The 13,589-nt window shown below is 40.1% G+C and overlaps 1 protein-coding gene across 6 annotated transcripts in view; it reads left to right on the forward strand.

Moving 5' to 3' along the window:
- Positions 1 to 13,589, forward strand: part of LOC117557598 (histone deacetylase 7-like) — a 41,704-nt gene that overhangs the window by 8,180 nt on the left and 19,935 nt on the right. For 4 of the 6 annotated variants that reach the window (XM_034233491.1, XM_034233489.1, XM_034233492.1 and 1 more), the window contains 7 exons: positions 8,727 to 8,911; positions 9,331 to 9,397; positions 9,836 to 9,950; positions 11,085 to 11,164; positions 12,157 to 12,270; positions 12,467 to 12,564; positions 13,273 to 13,353. In XM_034233491.1, the coding sequence (XP_034089382.1) occupies positions 8,780 to 8,911; positions 9,331 to 9,397; positions 9,836 to 9,950; positions 11,085 to 11,164; positions 12,157 to 12,270; positions 12,467 to 12,564; positions 13,273 to 13,353 (687 nt within the window). In that variant the 5' untranslated portion in view covers positions 8,727 to 8,779. Of the gene's footprint in view, positions 1 to 6,396; positions 6,499 to 8,726; positions 8,912 to 9,330; positions 9,398 to 9,835; positions 9,951 to 11,084; positions 11,165 to 12,156; positions 12,271 to 12,466; positions 12,565 to 13,272; positions 13,354 to 13,589 lie in introns of those variants that run through there. The other 2 variants (XM_034233493.1, XM_034233494.1) reach the window with 2 other exon arrangements.

Here is a 13,589-nt window from a genome sequence, read left to right on the forward strand (position 1 = left end):
CATTAGTTTCATGGGCCATGCCAAAGGAATCGACACCACCTATACTCTGCCCCCTTTCTGTTGCCCTTTAGATCTCATCCTCATTTTCTTTTCCTCTCATCATCTCAGATAACCAGCAGGGATCATTATTGCTTTGAATGTCTACCTGTTTGCATGCATGGTTGTCTCTGCGGCATGGTCAATACTGTATCCAGGCATCGGATCATAATGCTACATGATTAGTGTCATCCTACATCAAACTGTTCATGACAGAGGCTTTTTTGCTCCACAAGTTGTGACAGCTTCTGGGTTTGGCTTTGTCAAAGTCATAAACGCTGAATGGATGCAGGTTCAAATGACACATCATCATAATAGAGATATATATTTATTTTTATGTCAACACAAATCGCCTATGTGATTCTACAGTTGGCATGTGCCCTCCCCTGAGTCATGCTCTGGCCTAACTAGTTGTACTGTAATTCTTACAATTTCTATAATTCGTATTAGTCATTTACAGTGCGATGTGGCTGTGAGCAGTCAGTTGTTCATGTGTTGCAGTTGAGGTATGAAGCATGGGTTTCATTTTGCTTGGTGGGTAACCCTTATACAGGATATTTAAAGAACAAACATATTATAATGTTTGTAGGCTTTTCTGAGCATTCAAATCACCATGTGGTTAACACATACTGTAGGGAAGAGGTGGAGAGTTGTTTTGGTTTCTCTAAGGTGTTGGCTGAGAAAAAAGTGTTGTATTGTAATCGAGTAAGACAAATTCACTCAGCCAGAAACAAGGAATTGCACATACTTATCAGTCTATGTCATGTTGAGAACAGGTTTGGAAGTAGGGCTGCAATATTTCCCCCTATCAAGTCATCTGCTAACTTTTTCTTGAATGATTGATGTCTGAAAGTCTTTTCCTTTTGATTACTAAACATTATCGTGTATGAAAAAAGATGTGATTACATGTTCATTTATTGAAGGTCATCTGAAGTATTATTCATTATCATTATTGATAGATCTGTTTTATTAATAGGTGAAGTGTTAGATGTCTAAAAAAGTGAAAAATGCCAGATACAATTTCGTAAACCCTAAGCTGATAACCTTATTTGAATTTTTCTGCATTTCACAAGGTATTTTAAGTCTTCAGCTCAATAAAATGAGGTCATGATAAATTCAGTGCTATATTTGTACCGTGAATGCTGCATTGATGACTAAGATGACCGATGGAGGACTTTTCACCATTAGTGATCATCACTTTCTTTCAAATGTATTTGACTAGATGTTCAATCATTTATAAAACTGGTAGAATAACTTTTATTGACCACCCCAGAAAGGCCTTTTTTTACATCAATGTATAGATCTATTTAGTGATCAGGGCATCATTGTTTTATATAAAGAAATGTTGTATGTGCAGCTATAAACATTCTAGTTGTGAAAGTGAATATGTACCTTTTCCCAGGACAGATAACCTTTAAAAGTCTCCAGTGTTTCCCAGTGTGAGCCACAGCGGTGCTCTGACAATAGGGACAGTGTTCTGGGCCGGCCAGAGCCCCAGATCACATTTCCTGTTCCTGATTTATTAAGATCAACTCAGCTGACTACTGATACCGCTCCTCAAAAACACAGCAACAGGACCGTCACTCTGCTTGTGCTATCACGCAAGAGTGTGTGTGCGTGAGATAATGGGGAAAAAATGGAGCTTATTAGGGAAAGTTCAAACAACGACAGTAACTTTATTAAAATCCATCAGTTAAGCTGGCTATTACCAGAAGACAGTAACCTTATTCTCACTGACAGCAGGGTGGATTTGAAACAAAGAAGCCCTTCTGTGTCGATAGCCTTCTAACCCAGTGTGCAATAACAGATTGTGATACACAGTATACCGCAGACACATGGGCGACTCATTAGGGAAGTGAGCATGAGAGCCTGTTCTCTCACCTTCATGCCCTGTGTCTTTGTACATGTAACAAACTAATATAATCTAGCATTTCTGTATGTATATGTGTGTGTGGCTGCATAAAGACCACATTCACTCATGTAACATCTGGTAAGGCAGGATCATGGAGCACGGGTGGAGGTGTGTAGGTGGAGATAACGTGTACAGGCATGAATCAGATACTGTTGGAAGTACATAAAGGAAGTCAGCCGGTGTTCCCTTCAGGTCAAACAGTGGTTCATGTCATGATTTGCATAATTGAGGTAATAATTTGTCTGAATGAGGCAGTGTATTGGCACTAATGAACCGTGTTATCTTTCAGCACCTGCTAGCACCAGTGTCCATTTTCTTGGCAGTCACACATATTCCCGGCAAAACAAGACAGAGCGTTTCAGTCTCATGCCAACCTATGGCAGTTCCCTGGGCCAAATGTAGCTTTGGTTTCCCCTTCCAAAAAAATGACCCTTTAGAACCCACAGGAGAACAAAATGAACCCATTCAACAATTGTCAGTCTGTTTTGGCTGTGAGAAATCAAGCTGGAGAATCACAGTAATGTGCATGCTACTGTAGATTGTGACACTCTCGTTTAGACACAGTTCTACTCTGAGCCGGCGACCCCTCATATTTTTTCCTGCGCCGCCTCAGGGACACAACTTCAAGATAAGTCTTCTAACTGTCTGACCTCTGAGCTTTTGGTTGAAGAGTGGCATGGGCATTACAAAACTGTACTGATGATTGATGAGAGAAAAAAAGAAAAGGCTAGATGATGAAGGAATCTTTACTTGTGTGTCGTGATTATCCTGTTCACAGTCAAGTGTAGGAAAGTATGGCTTATTTATGGCATAATAAGTTGTAACTTATTAAGCCTGAGGGAAAAGGAAGTGAGATGTGTGGTATGCTTTACAGAGTGTATTGCAATGGCTCGAACACATGCTCATGACATAAAGAACACACATTTTTGGCATTACAAACATTTATGATCAGGATTCTTCACATTTTGTTTCTGAAAATGTGTTAAAGGGTCAGTCGCTTAATTGATCAGTTGATTCATTTACAACTATTTTTACAATTAAACCGTTATTTGAAATATTAAAAGTTCCAAATATTGAATGTTTCCAGTTTCTTAAATGTTAGAACTTCTTGCTTTATTAAGTCGTCACCATGGACTCTGGAAAACTGTGACTGTCTTTTTATAGCCAAATAATTATCAAACCATTAATCATTCATTTACAAAAAATGTAATAATTGACATAACAGTACATTTTATAGTAATTAAAGTTGTCTAAAAATAACATGATTTTTTACAACTTAATATACAAGTCAAATGGTAAGTCAGACATAATAGAACAAATGCATGTAATAAAGACAAATGTGATGTATGACTAATTTCTGTACACATTTCTGCTAACAATATGCCAATACAAGAATAAGCCAGTATCACCATTACTCATTTCTCTGATATGAGGCTAAATAATTGACAGACTCACACGCCATGCAAATACAGAGCATGTGTGGGCAATTGGGAATGCTATTAATACACTTACAGGCACACGCACTCATAAAAACAAGTGGTGTGATGCTATATATATTGAGAAACAGCAACGCATCTCAATGTCCTAAAACCCAGGTGCGTGATGACACACAATAACACAAGTGTTAACTGACAGGTGACGCTAAAAATAAACCGGCATGGTAACACATACTGAAACTTGCACAATGAACCACAGTGTTCTTTCAAAAGAAACAAATGGACAGTCACTATTAATAAATTGGCACCAACACACGCCAGCACCGATGCGCCGTGAACACGCGGCCTCAACTGTCGCACAGGCAGATCCTACTTATGCAAACACAAAGACCTGCTGTGTACACTCAAAGGAAACAACTGCACGCTATTAATACCTTGGCACGTATAGGACACACATACTAGCTCACACTCATACGGATGCACACACACGGAGATTGATACTCCAGCTGCTCGGAAGCAGAGGGACAGAATGTCCCCAACAGCTGTGGATTCCTCTCAACGTAAGGACGGTGGGGGACGCAGTAAGGACTGAGAGATAGGTGGAGGGGTGAAGGTGGCCAGCATGGGGGAGAAGCTGTCATAGAGTTGCTATTGTGTGTTTGAGTTAGGAGGTTTGTTACAGTAATACAGAGCGCAGTCTGACAAGTTATTACACTCATGTGATATCTTATTAAAAACAATACTAACATTATTTGTTTATATTTGTAACACATGACATATTCCGTCGTTGAACTTTTACTGCGTTTTTGCCTATTTACCCAGGCATAAATCTCATGCCTGCTGCCAGTGTTATACAAATAGAAGCTAGCATTTAACCTGATGTGTTACTTCCAGCCGTAGCTCTATCCAATTACCGCTGTTGAGTTCATGGCAACAATAAACAAAGCACATTTCAGGGCCACAGTGTGGATATAAATACTGCCGTAACTCCCAAGCTGCAGAAATGAACCCTTTCAACCAAAATAGCAGCTTCTGCTTGCCTAAATGAACTGAGAGGATGTTATGGTGCAGACTAACTTTAGAAACAGGAAGTCACTGTTTCTGTGTGCATGTGTGCGTGCGTTTGTGCAAGAGTGTGTGTGTGTGTGTGTGTGTCACTGCTTCAGTGTGTTGCTGCAGAGGCCCACATAAAGAGGATGATGATGATTGTGAAACGAATATGCTATTACAGAAACCAGAAGTTTGTCTCCTGCCTATTTTTAGCACCACAAATGAGAGAGACAGAAGCGCGAACGCAGATGTTATCTAGATGGAGTTCTCCTTATTTTTAACGTTATAAATATATATAGCTTTTCTTATCAGTTTAAAAATATGAAGCTTGCATTTTTAGACCACAATTGATGAATCTGAATCAGTAAACTTCTATGTTGTTAATTGTGAGCTTTAAATGTCCCTTTGGGGTGTAGTCTTAGTTCCATGATAGGAAGTAGTCAGCAGATTATTAAAACATTCAGGGTCAGGGTGAAATTAACCTCGACTGTTCTTTGAATGCATCATGAGGCGACTTCTTGTTTTGTGCCTGGACATTTAACGAAGTACAAAAGTCTGCCAAACACATTTGTAACAAAGACTTGCCTTTATTTTTAAACTTTGGAAAGATATAAAACATTTTGCAAATACAAGAAGGGTAAATACAAAGTCTGGACATTTTTGACATGTTTTCAAGGTTAAGAATATGCTTGAATTTGAATATATGCTTTATTTTACGGGGTACTATTATGGGGTTCCATCATAGCCTGTAAGGTGTTTTCATGTTTTTGGTCTTCTGGTGTCGCACAAACCACATAAATCATCCAAAAATATTGCTTTGGGTGTAAGGAAATTCTGTGAGCTATATTTCTTTTACGATTGCATTCATAATCAAAATGTAGCTGTCTAGCTGAAGTGATAATCTTCATGAGTCGGGATATCCCTGGTTGAGATACCTTCAAATAGCTTGAGAAGTGCTTGAATTTAACCCTTAAAATGCTGTACGGGCGTGTGAGATACCGTGATGTAGGGTTGAGTCAGTCAGTGTAGACGTGCGTCTCAGGGAGGATGTTTAGTATCACATTGTTTTAAGAAGTCAGCTATGTGTTTGCTGCAGCCTGGTATGTTCAAGGTACAAATATACCGCAGGTGTTTTTCTTTTTAGATGAGAAGAAACACTGACTTCCTGATCATTTCCTTTCTCTCAGGGGAGCTGACTTGTTGGTATTCAGGTGTGTGTGTTTATGTCAGAGTTTGTGCAGATTATTTGAGTCCCCTCTCCCCACCACCACTAACACCACAGTCCCGCTGCTCCAGTGATTGTCTGATTTCCTTTGAAAACACGCAAACATGCTTCTAGTTAATACACATGGTTCTGCTGCAACAGGTATTTCCTGTTGAACGTTACAAAAATGACATTCAAAAGGCATTCAAAGCCTAAAATAGAGCCCTGTCAACCTCATCACTGGCATGAGGTTGCACGGACATGAGACAGGTGTTAGACAGGTTCAAATATTCTAGAAGTTAAGTTATGTCTGACAGGTAATGGCTTCCTTGAGTTGCAAGGTAAGATTCCAGTGATGTAAGAACAGACTCATCTCCCTGTCCCGTCTTTAGTATGAGCTGCACAGAAAAGCATGCATCAAAGTTTTATCACAAACTGTATTTCTGTGTTACAAACATGACAAAAACAACATGAGAACACGTATGCCTGTAACGGATACTGTTGTTATTATGAACCCTGGATTTGGGTATCAGGCGGGACAACAGAACTGAATCCACTTGGCATAAACTGTGTGATATTATCTCGTACTGTAAATAGTCCGGGCCTTATTAACTCTCGCCTGTTTTGTCATGTTCTTCTGCGTGTAAGTCTCACTTGACCTGCACTATTAAGAGCGTGGGAGTGTTTTCTTCTTAAGAGGAATCGTGACAACATAAAACGCCTTCACAGACATGGATACTTCTCACCCAGTCAGTCTTGCTGTTGGGAATAAGGGCCAAATGACGCTGCCTGGGTCTGATAGGACTGACTGCATGGCTCCTGCAGAACGGAAGTTAAGTTGGACTTGCACGTAACAGCAGGTTTGTTTTGAGATGCTTTTTAGATCTGAACTGCTGAAATCTGATTTTGTTGGCTCTCATGGAAGTGTTTTTTTTAATACAAGATCTTAATTCTAGCAGCAAATGTTGGAGACCAAGCCTTAACATTATGTGGCAACTCTGGAAACACATCCTACTCCACTTATCTTTGTGATTATATCATTTTTGGCTTATCTGAGTAGTTGGTTTGATATTGTAATCTTCTATTTGTTAACAACTCCCCTGAACAAATGAATAACTGTAATACAAGTATGTTTTTCTCAGATACTGCGATGAGAAAGTGACTGGTTTCATTGTTTCTCTGTAGCATTACTGTAAGTAAGCAGGGTGTGCCAGTAAAGTAGTGTCCAGTTACAGCTAATACTACTGTTGAGTAATATAGGCGTACAGGCTTAGTACATTTCCATAGCTCCCCCCCCCCCACTGTCCCACAACCCCAGAGGGAGCTAGGTGTCTCCTGCTCAGCTTTTGTATTGGTACCATAACATTACTCATCATGTTTATTGGTTTCGGGTGTCAGCCGCGTTGACATGTGAAAAAAGTATCAAGTTATCTGTGAGCTTGCATTTGCTTTAGTCTTGATGTTTTGGTGCATCATAAAATGTAAGGCTGGTGTTATTATGTAAGTCATACCACCCGGCCCATACTGTGCCATGCATGCTCTGTTGGCTTTGGATTGCATAAATGGATCAAAACCTTTTTTGCACTCCCCTGCACCTATAAAAAGACATCTGTCTTTCGTTAGGGCACCGAAGCTCGGTTCAATTGTCTCACTCGGGCTAAACTTAGCTTTTTATTTCTTTCATTTTAGTGAAACATGGAAGGAGATGACAGATTTATATACCTGACCCAAATGCCTTGACCACACAATGTTCAGACCCAACTCCCCACCCTGTTTCCTTCATTCTTTCTTTCTTCTCTGTTTCTCTCTTTTGTGCCCCTCCAACCCCAACACACACACACACCCTTCTCTTCGGCTTTTCTGAATGCAGCGCTGGACAATGGCCAGTTCACTTGAGGCAGGAAGACTTGAATGAAATGAAATATGACTGGTGAATGTGCAGAGTTCAAGTACACATCTGGGCATACACTTATGCCAAATAAACCGAGTGCACTCTTGATGGTGTTTATGTAGAGAACAAACTGTGAATGGCACTCACATTGTTCTTGGATTTATTTGTGTGAATATCTGTTAAAAACATGCTTCCCCTTGTGTTATCACATCCAAGATATTTATACTACTTTTCCTACTCTATAATGATGATATATCTTCTAACCAGCATGAAGGGCATTGGAAAAAGGGTACCACTTTACAATACGACTACCCTTATAAAGGGTTTACGAATAGTTTGTCATTAATTTATTAATTAGGTTGTGAACACTTCATAAATCATGAATAAGCTTTTATAAGACATGAGATAAACAGGGCAACTGTGACCGGTTGCTTGCCAAATAGTGAGCCCACATGTATCTGTACTGCTAAGCCTTATATTGACTACCTAGCTTACTTCGTCTTCTTCATCAGCTAGCATCCTTGGTATCTGTTGCTCACTGAGTTGATTCTCGCGAAGTAGCCAATATAAGGCTTAGTCGTCTTGCCAAATAGTGAGCCCACATGTATCTGTACTGCAAAGCCTTATATTGACTACCTAGCTTACTTCGTCTTCCTCATCAGCCAGCATCCTTGGTATCTGTTGCTCACTAAGTTGATTCTCGCGAAGTAGCCAATGTAAGGCTTAGTCATCTTGCCAAATAGTGAGCCTGTGTTGAGTAGCACTTGAAATGTTTGGCTCTATGAAACCTGATGTACTTATATAATTCTGTTTTCTTCAAGGTTGTGTCTTCCTGGTCGAATGTACTTATTGTAAGTCGCTTTGAATAAAAGCGTCATCTAAATGCAAAGGCGCTATATAAATTGAAATTATTAGTATTATTATTATTATTAATGTTTGAAAACTATGTTAGAACTGGTTTATAAATGGTTCTTAATGATTAATAAAGTGTTTACAACCTGATTATATACCCTTTATCAATCCTTTATAAGGGTAGTCTTATTGTAAAGTGGTGCCGAAAAAAGTCACATATAAGGAAAGTAACAGATGCTCCAGAGACAGATCATCCTAACCCCACATTGGCATCCATAAGCATAGAAAGTATTGCCCTTCAGTAAAATGAATATCTAATTGTTCTTTCTTTCTCTCCTTCTGTAGTGGATGTGATCATCAGCAACCAGGTTTCATTTCCCCTACATGGGGAGCAGCCCATGGACCTCAGTGTGACCCAGAGGCTGTTACATCCAGTCTTAGATTCGGCCATGCTGGCCCCCCACCCTCCCTTTTTTCTGGGACCCCTCACCTCTCAGCACTGCTCCCAGTTTTCCCAGCAGCACTTGCAGGTAAGTCCTGAGCCAGTGTCGTTGGACGGTTACAGCGGAAAGCTTTAGCTGCGCAAACCATTCCCAGTAGCAGTGTGAATATATCGACTAAACCTACAAATTAGGGTTATTTTCCTTCACCTTTCTTTAAACTTAATTTTCCAGTCTTTACACAGGCTAATGATTTCTCAGCAGAAATGATTAAGAAGCAGGTCAGGTTACTGTAAACAGCCCATCTTCTCAGCATTAGATTCTGAGTGATGATGATTTTCACCTATAGTGCTACATTTCTATATTTTAACATGAATTTATATCCAAATCTGAGGCACAGGGTGTTTGTGGCTGTAACAATGTTTGTCTCTTTTTGTGCATATCTCACATGCCGAGTCTAAAAAGACTGTATTGGTCAGGGTTCACATCTCTTCATTTGTTCTTCTCAGTATAACATGGAGTTGGAGAAAAGAGAAGAGCTACAACAGCTGATACAAAAGAGTAAAAATGAACACAGTGAGTATGACATATAATGTATTTTTTACAACTGTAATGGGCTTTCACAGGTTCTCTGTAAGACCAGTTGGCTGTTGGGGTGCTCTTTGTCTGAGTCATAGCACACACTGTATGTTTCAGTGAAAAAGAAGGGGATTTCCAACAGCGCTGTGATGTATTCTCAGATTCCAAGGAAATTTGTACTCATATCAAACCAAAAGTCAAACAAACACATCTCTTTCAGAAAACACTTTGTGCTGTTTTTAGTTTCAACCATGTAGAGGAAATTAAGCGAGCTTGAAGGAAAGTGACAAATATCCTGGATCCTGCTTTAGAAGTCTACTGACTTGGTTTTGATACAAAATAATGTTTATATTGCCTTTTCTCCATGAAAAAACATTGTTCTACATTATCGGCTGCATTGTCTTTTTCCTGATGAAGTGACTTTGTTGTGAATAGGTGCTGTGGCCAGTCCTCTGGTAAAACAGAAACTTCGGGAACACATCATTATGAAGAACCATCCCACCCATGACAGGCTCACCCCCACCCGCAGCAGTCCTTCCCCAGGATACAGGTGAGAGAGACAAACGGACAAACATATCAATGATGCTTAACTTTCAACTTAGACTGTGCAACTGCAAACACATCACACATTTAGAAAACACTAAGGCATATTGTAACAGGGTGTCTGCGGGGTCTTAAAAAGTATTAAAAGTTGATCAATCAATTTAGCGAAAATTAAGGCTATTAAAAAGTATGAAACGGCATTTTCCAAGGTATTACATTTTGTAGCTTGTTTTCAATAAGTATATGAATTGTCCAAAGAGGTTGCATTCTACAGTCTGCCTGAATGTAATCATTGCGTAGGTGTGTAGTGTGATTCTGTGTCGTTTATTTATGGCATCCCGTTGGGTTTGACGTCATCTGAACAGGACATCGCACGCTTACTGCTTGATAGCGAGCGAAGGTCCGTTTACGCCGGTTGTTAAACAACATCGTTATGGGGAAATGCAAGTCTGCGTCCAAATGGTTGGAAGATAAGGAGGAAGGACAATCAATACTGTATATAGTCAATGTGAGGTAAAGTGTGTCGCCAATGTAACCGGTTAAAACTCGAAGTGGAGATGAGGTCTTAAAATGTATGGAAAGGGTCTTAAAAAAGGTCTTAAAAGGTATTACATTTGACTTCAGGATTCCTGCATATACCCTGTGTAAGAACGGCCTATTCTCTTGATGAAAGTAATACAATAACAATAAAACAGAAAATACAAAAAAGATGTATTAAACCACACTGATTAAATACTCCACCACAATAAAAGTCTGGATTAAAACCTTAGTTAGGTAAAATAGTGGTTATAAAAATGTAAAGTTATAATGCTCAGTTATGCAGTAAAATGTTCCCTGTTAGTGTTTTACTAAAGTATATGATGTTTTTGGATTTATATTACTGCTTTATGTTGCGTATGTTTTAGGTTGTGCTCATTTCAACTCCCTAATAAACTGCAGAGTAGTATAATATACAACAATGCATCAAATTCTATAAGTTCATCACATGCTTGATGCTTTGTCGCTGTCCTGTGAGAACCTTTCATCTCTCAGAAACGTTACATGAACTTCTCAAAAACAGCCCTTGGTTAAGCTTTGTAACGATGCATTTTCAGGTGTTCATGAGAGAAGTTGTTTTTGCAATATTGTTTTGGTTACCTAGGCTCCCGGTTCCTGACATGTCCCCAAAGTCTCAGCCTACAGTGTGTGACCAGCGCAAAGACCTCGCCCTGCGCAGGACAGGTGAGACACCTCTGCCTATTTGTGTCTGTGATGAGGGTTCACACCCTTAAAGCCCTGAAGGTCACTGGTGATTTTCCATTTCAAGTCTGAACTGTGTAATTTGAGTAAGATTCAAATTCATCTGACTGCATAGCTCTGTGGGGAAACATTGCTCAGCGCGATGCTTCTCAGTGTTGTCTGCAAACTGGCATTATGTTACATATTCTGCACGTAAGAAAAACAAAGTGCCCTTTCCATTGAGACGCAGGAAACTCATTAAGCACCAGGCCTGCAGGGCTAGAGAGAGAACGAACAGTCATCAAAATGACAACGAGACAAAAAGACCAACGCAGTTACATAACTCTAAAGAAGGTATTTGTAAAATGAACCGCGTGAGAGTCCAGAACCGGTCTCCCTCACCCTGTGAATGAGAGGGGGAGTGGTTTCGTCTTACTATACATCGCTGCGAGTACACACACATGTGTTGTTTGCGTTGGCCTTAGAACTCTTAGGTGCCCTGAGGGGCCTGCTCTAAATGCAGATAATTCAAAGAAGAAGAAGAGTGTCAGCTAATGCTGGATAGGGCCCAGAGTTTTGTGCTACGCCCCTGCCCACACACACGCACGCACGCACACACACGCACACACACACACACACACACACACACACTCACACACACACACACACACACACACCACACACACACACCACACACACACACACACACACACACACACACACACACACACACCTTCCAGTACTTTTTTTGGCAGGGTGACAACACAAAGCTGCCTTTTATCTGCTCTGAGATGGCCACTGATTGATTGTTTTGTTTGAGCTTACTGGAGCCTGACCAATGTAAACATGAGACTTTTTTTTTTACAGATTCCTTTGACTTAGTTTTGTTATGGATATTGAGTGGGTCCTTATAGTATAAGGTCCGTCAGAGATAATAATATCTGTCAGTGTGTGCTTCCTCACATATTGATTTGTGTATATGTGTGTGTGTGCAGTCTCTGAGCCCAGTTTGAAATGGAAGTTGAAGAAGCTCCTCAGTTCAAGGCCAAACCCACTGCAGCGCAAGATCAGTGCCCCCCCCGCCGTCAAGCACAGGACGGAAAATCTGGGTACAGTACCTTCATCTTTATCTGGAACACTCATGATTCAAGTGTATGCTGATTTGATATGCCATTTCTGTTATTTTGTCACATGTGATTTCAATACGAACTGTTTTTGACTCAGTTTGATTCAACTCTATGAACCCATCTGTTCTCACTATAAGCTATCATGAGTTGATGGGCGTGTTTGATTTCTGTCACGCAGACTCCTCCACCAGCAGCAGCAGCAACCCAGCATCAGGGTGCAGCTCACCCAACGACAGCCTCCATTCAGATAACGGGCACCTCCCGCTGGCTCATGAGGTGAGCCTTGTTTAATATTTATTAATAGCAGACTTTCTTAACCGCATTTACATATAAGGAGTGATTAAGGATCAGCGTTCTGCTCAAGAATACTTGAACACAATTAGCGAAGGTAATTGAGAACCGATCCGGTTGAGGAGAGGCTCCAAATTGTTTAATCGGTTTCCTTTCTCAAAGAAAGACGACAACAGAATGAAAGGAAATTAAAGATGACAGACCTATGCGTAGCCCACTTTTTTCGAAAGAGAAAATTGGTAATGAATAAACAGTGGGATAACTACAAAATGCAAAAGCAGGATCGATGGGCGTCAAATTAGTATTATTTAAAACAAAATCAAATTCCACTGTATTATACAAGAGACATGTAGATCTCAACCAGATCAATTCAGTAACTCTAAAAAACAATGGGATTTCATCCCCGCTCTTTAAAGGGCAATGACCAGCAGTTGAATATGAATTGGGGTGTTTAATGCAGGGCAGTAATGGTGTCCAATGCTTTAAACAGGGAGATATGAGAAGGCCAGATGGCCTACAGTAGCGTGGGTGTTATCAGTTTTAAACACACAAGTCTTGTTTGGATTTCTTTTTTTAATACAGTCAGAATTGTGGATATATGACATCAAAAAGAGAGGACAAATTAAACGTTGTTATGCAAATATGTGTTTTGATGTTTTTTGATCCTGTATAATGAATATGTATCTCATTCAGGCGCAGAGGTTGCTGGCCCATTTCAGTTTGCCCTCCAACTCCACTGTCATGCCCAACATCACTGCTGGACTTCCTGCGCAGGTGAGCAGTGATACCTTCAAGAATCAATATATATACTGCTTCCATTTCACAACAACAAATATGTACATATCACAGCAACACACATTCATGCCATATATGTGTAAGACTGAATGTCTAAAAAAGTGCCTGCTCACTAAAACACTTATAGAAACATGTGGTGTATTCAGGCTTTCACTTCCATCTCTATCTCTGTGGTGCTTTCATATCTAGTGAATCAGTCATGTGGTACTTTACTC

This window comes from Gymnodraco acuticeps, unplaced genomic scaffold (assembly GCF_902827175.1).
Source record: "Gymnodraco acuticeps unplaced genomic scaffold, fGymAcu1.1, whole genome shotgun sequence".
In the NCBI taxonomy this organism is placed as follows: Eukaryota; Metazoa; Chordata; class Actinopteri; order Perciformes; family Bathydraconidae; genus Gymnodraco; species Gymnodraco acuticeps.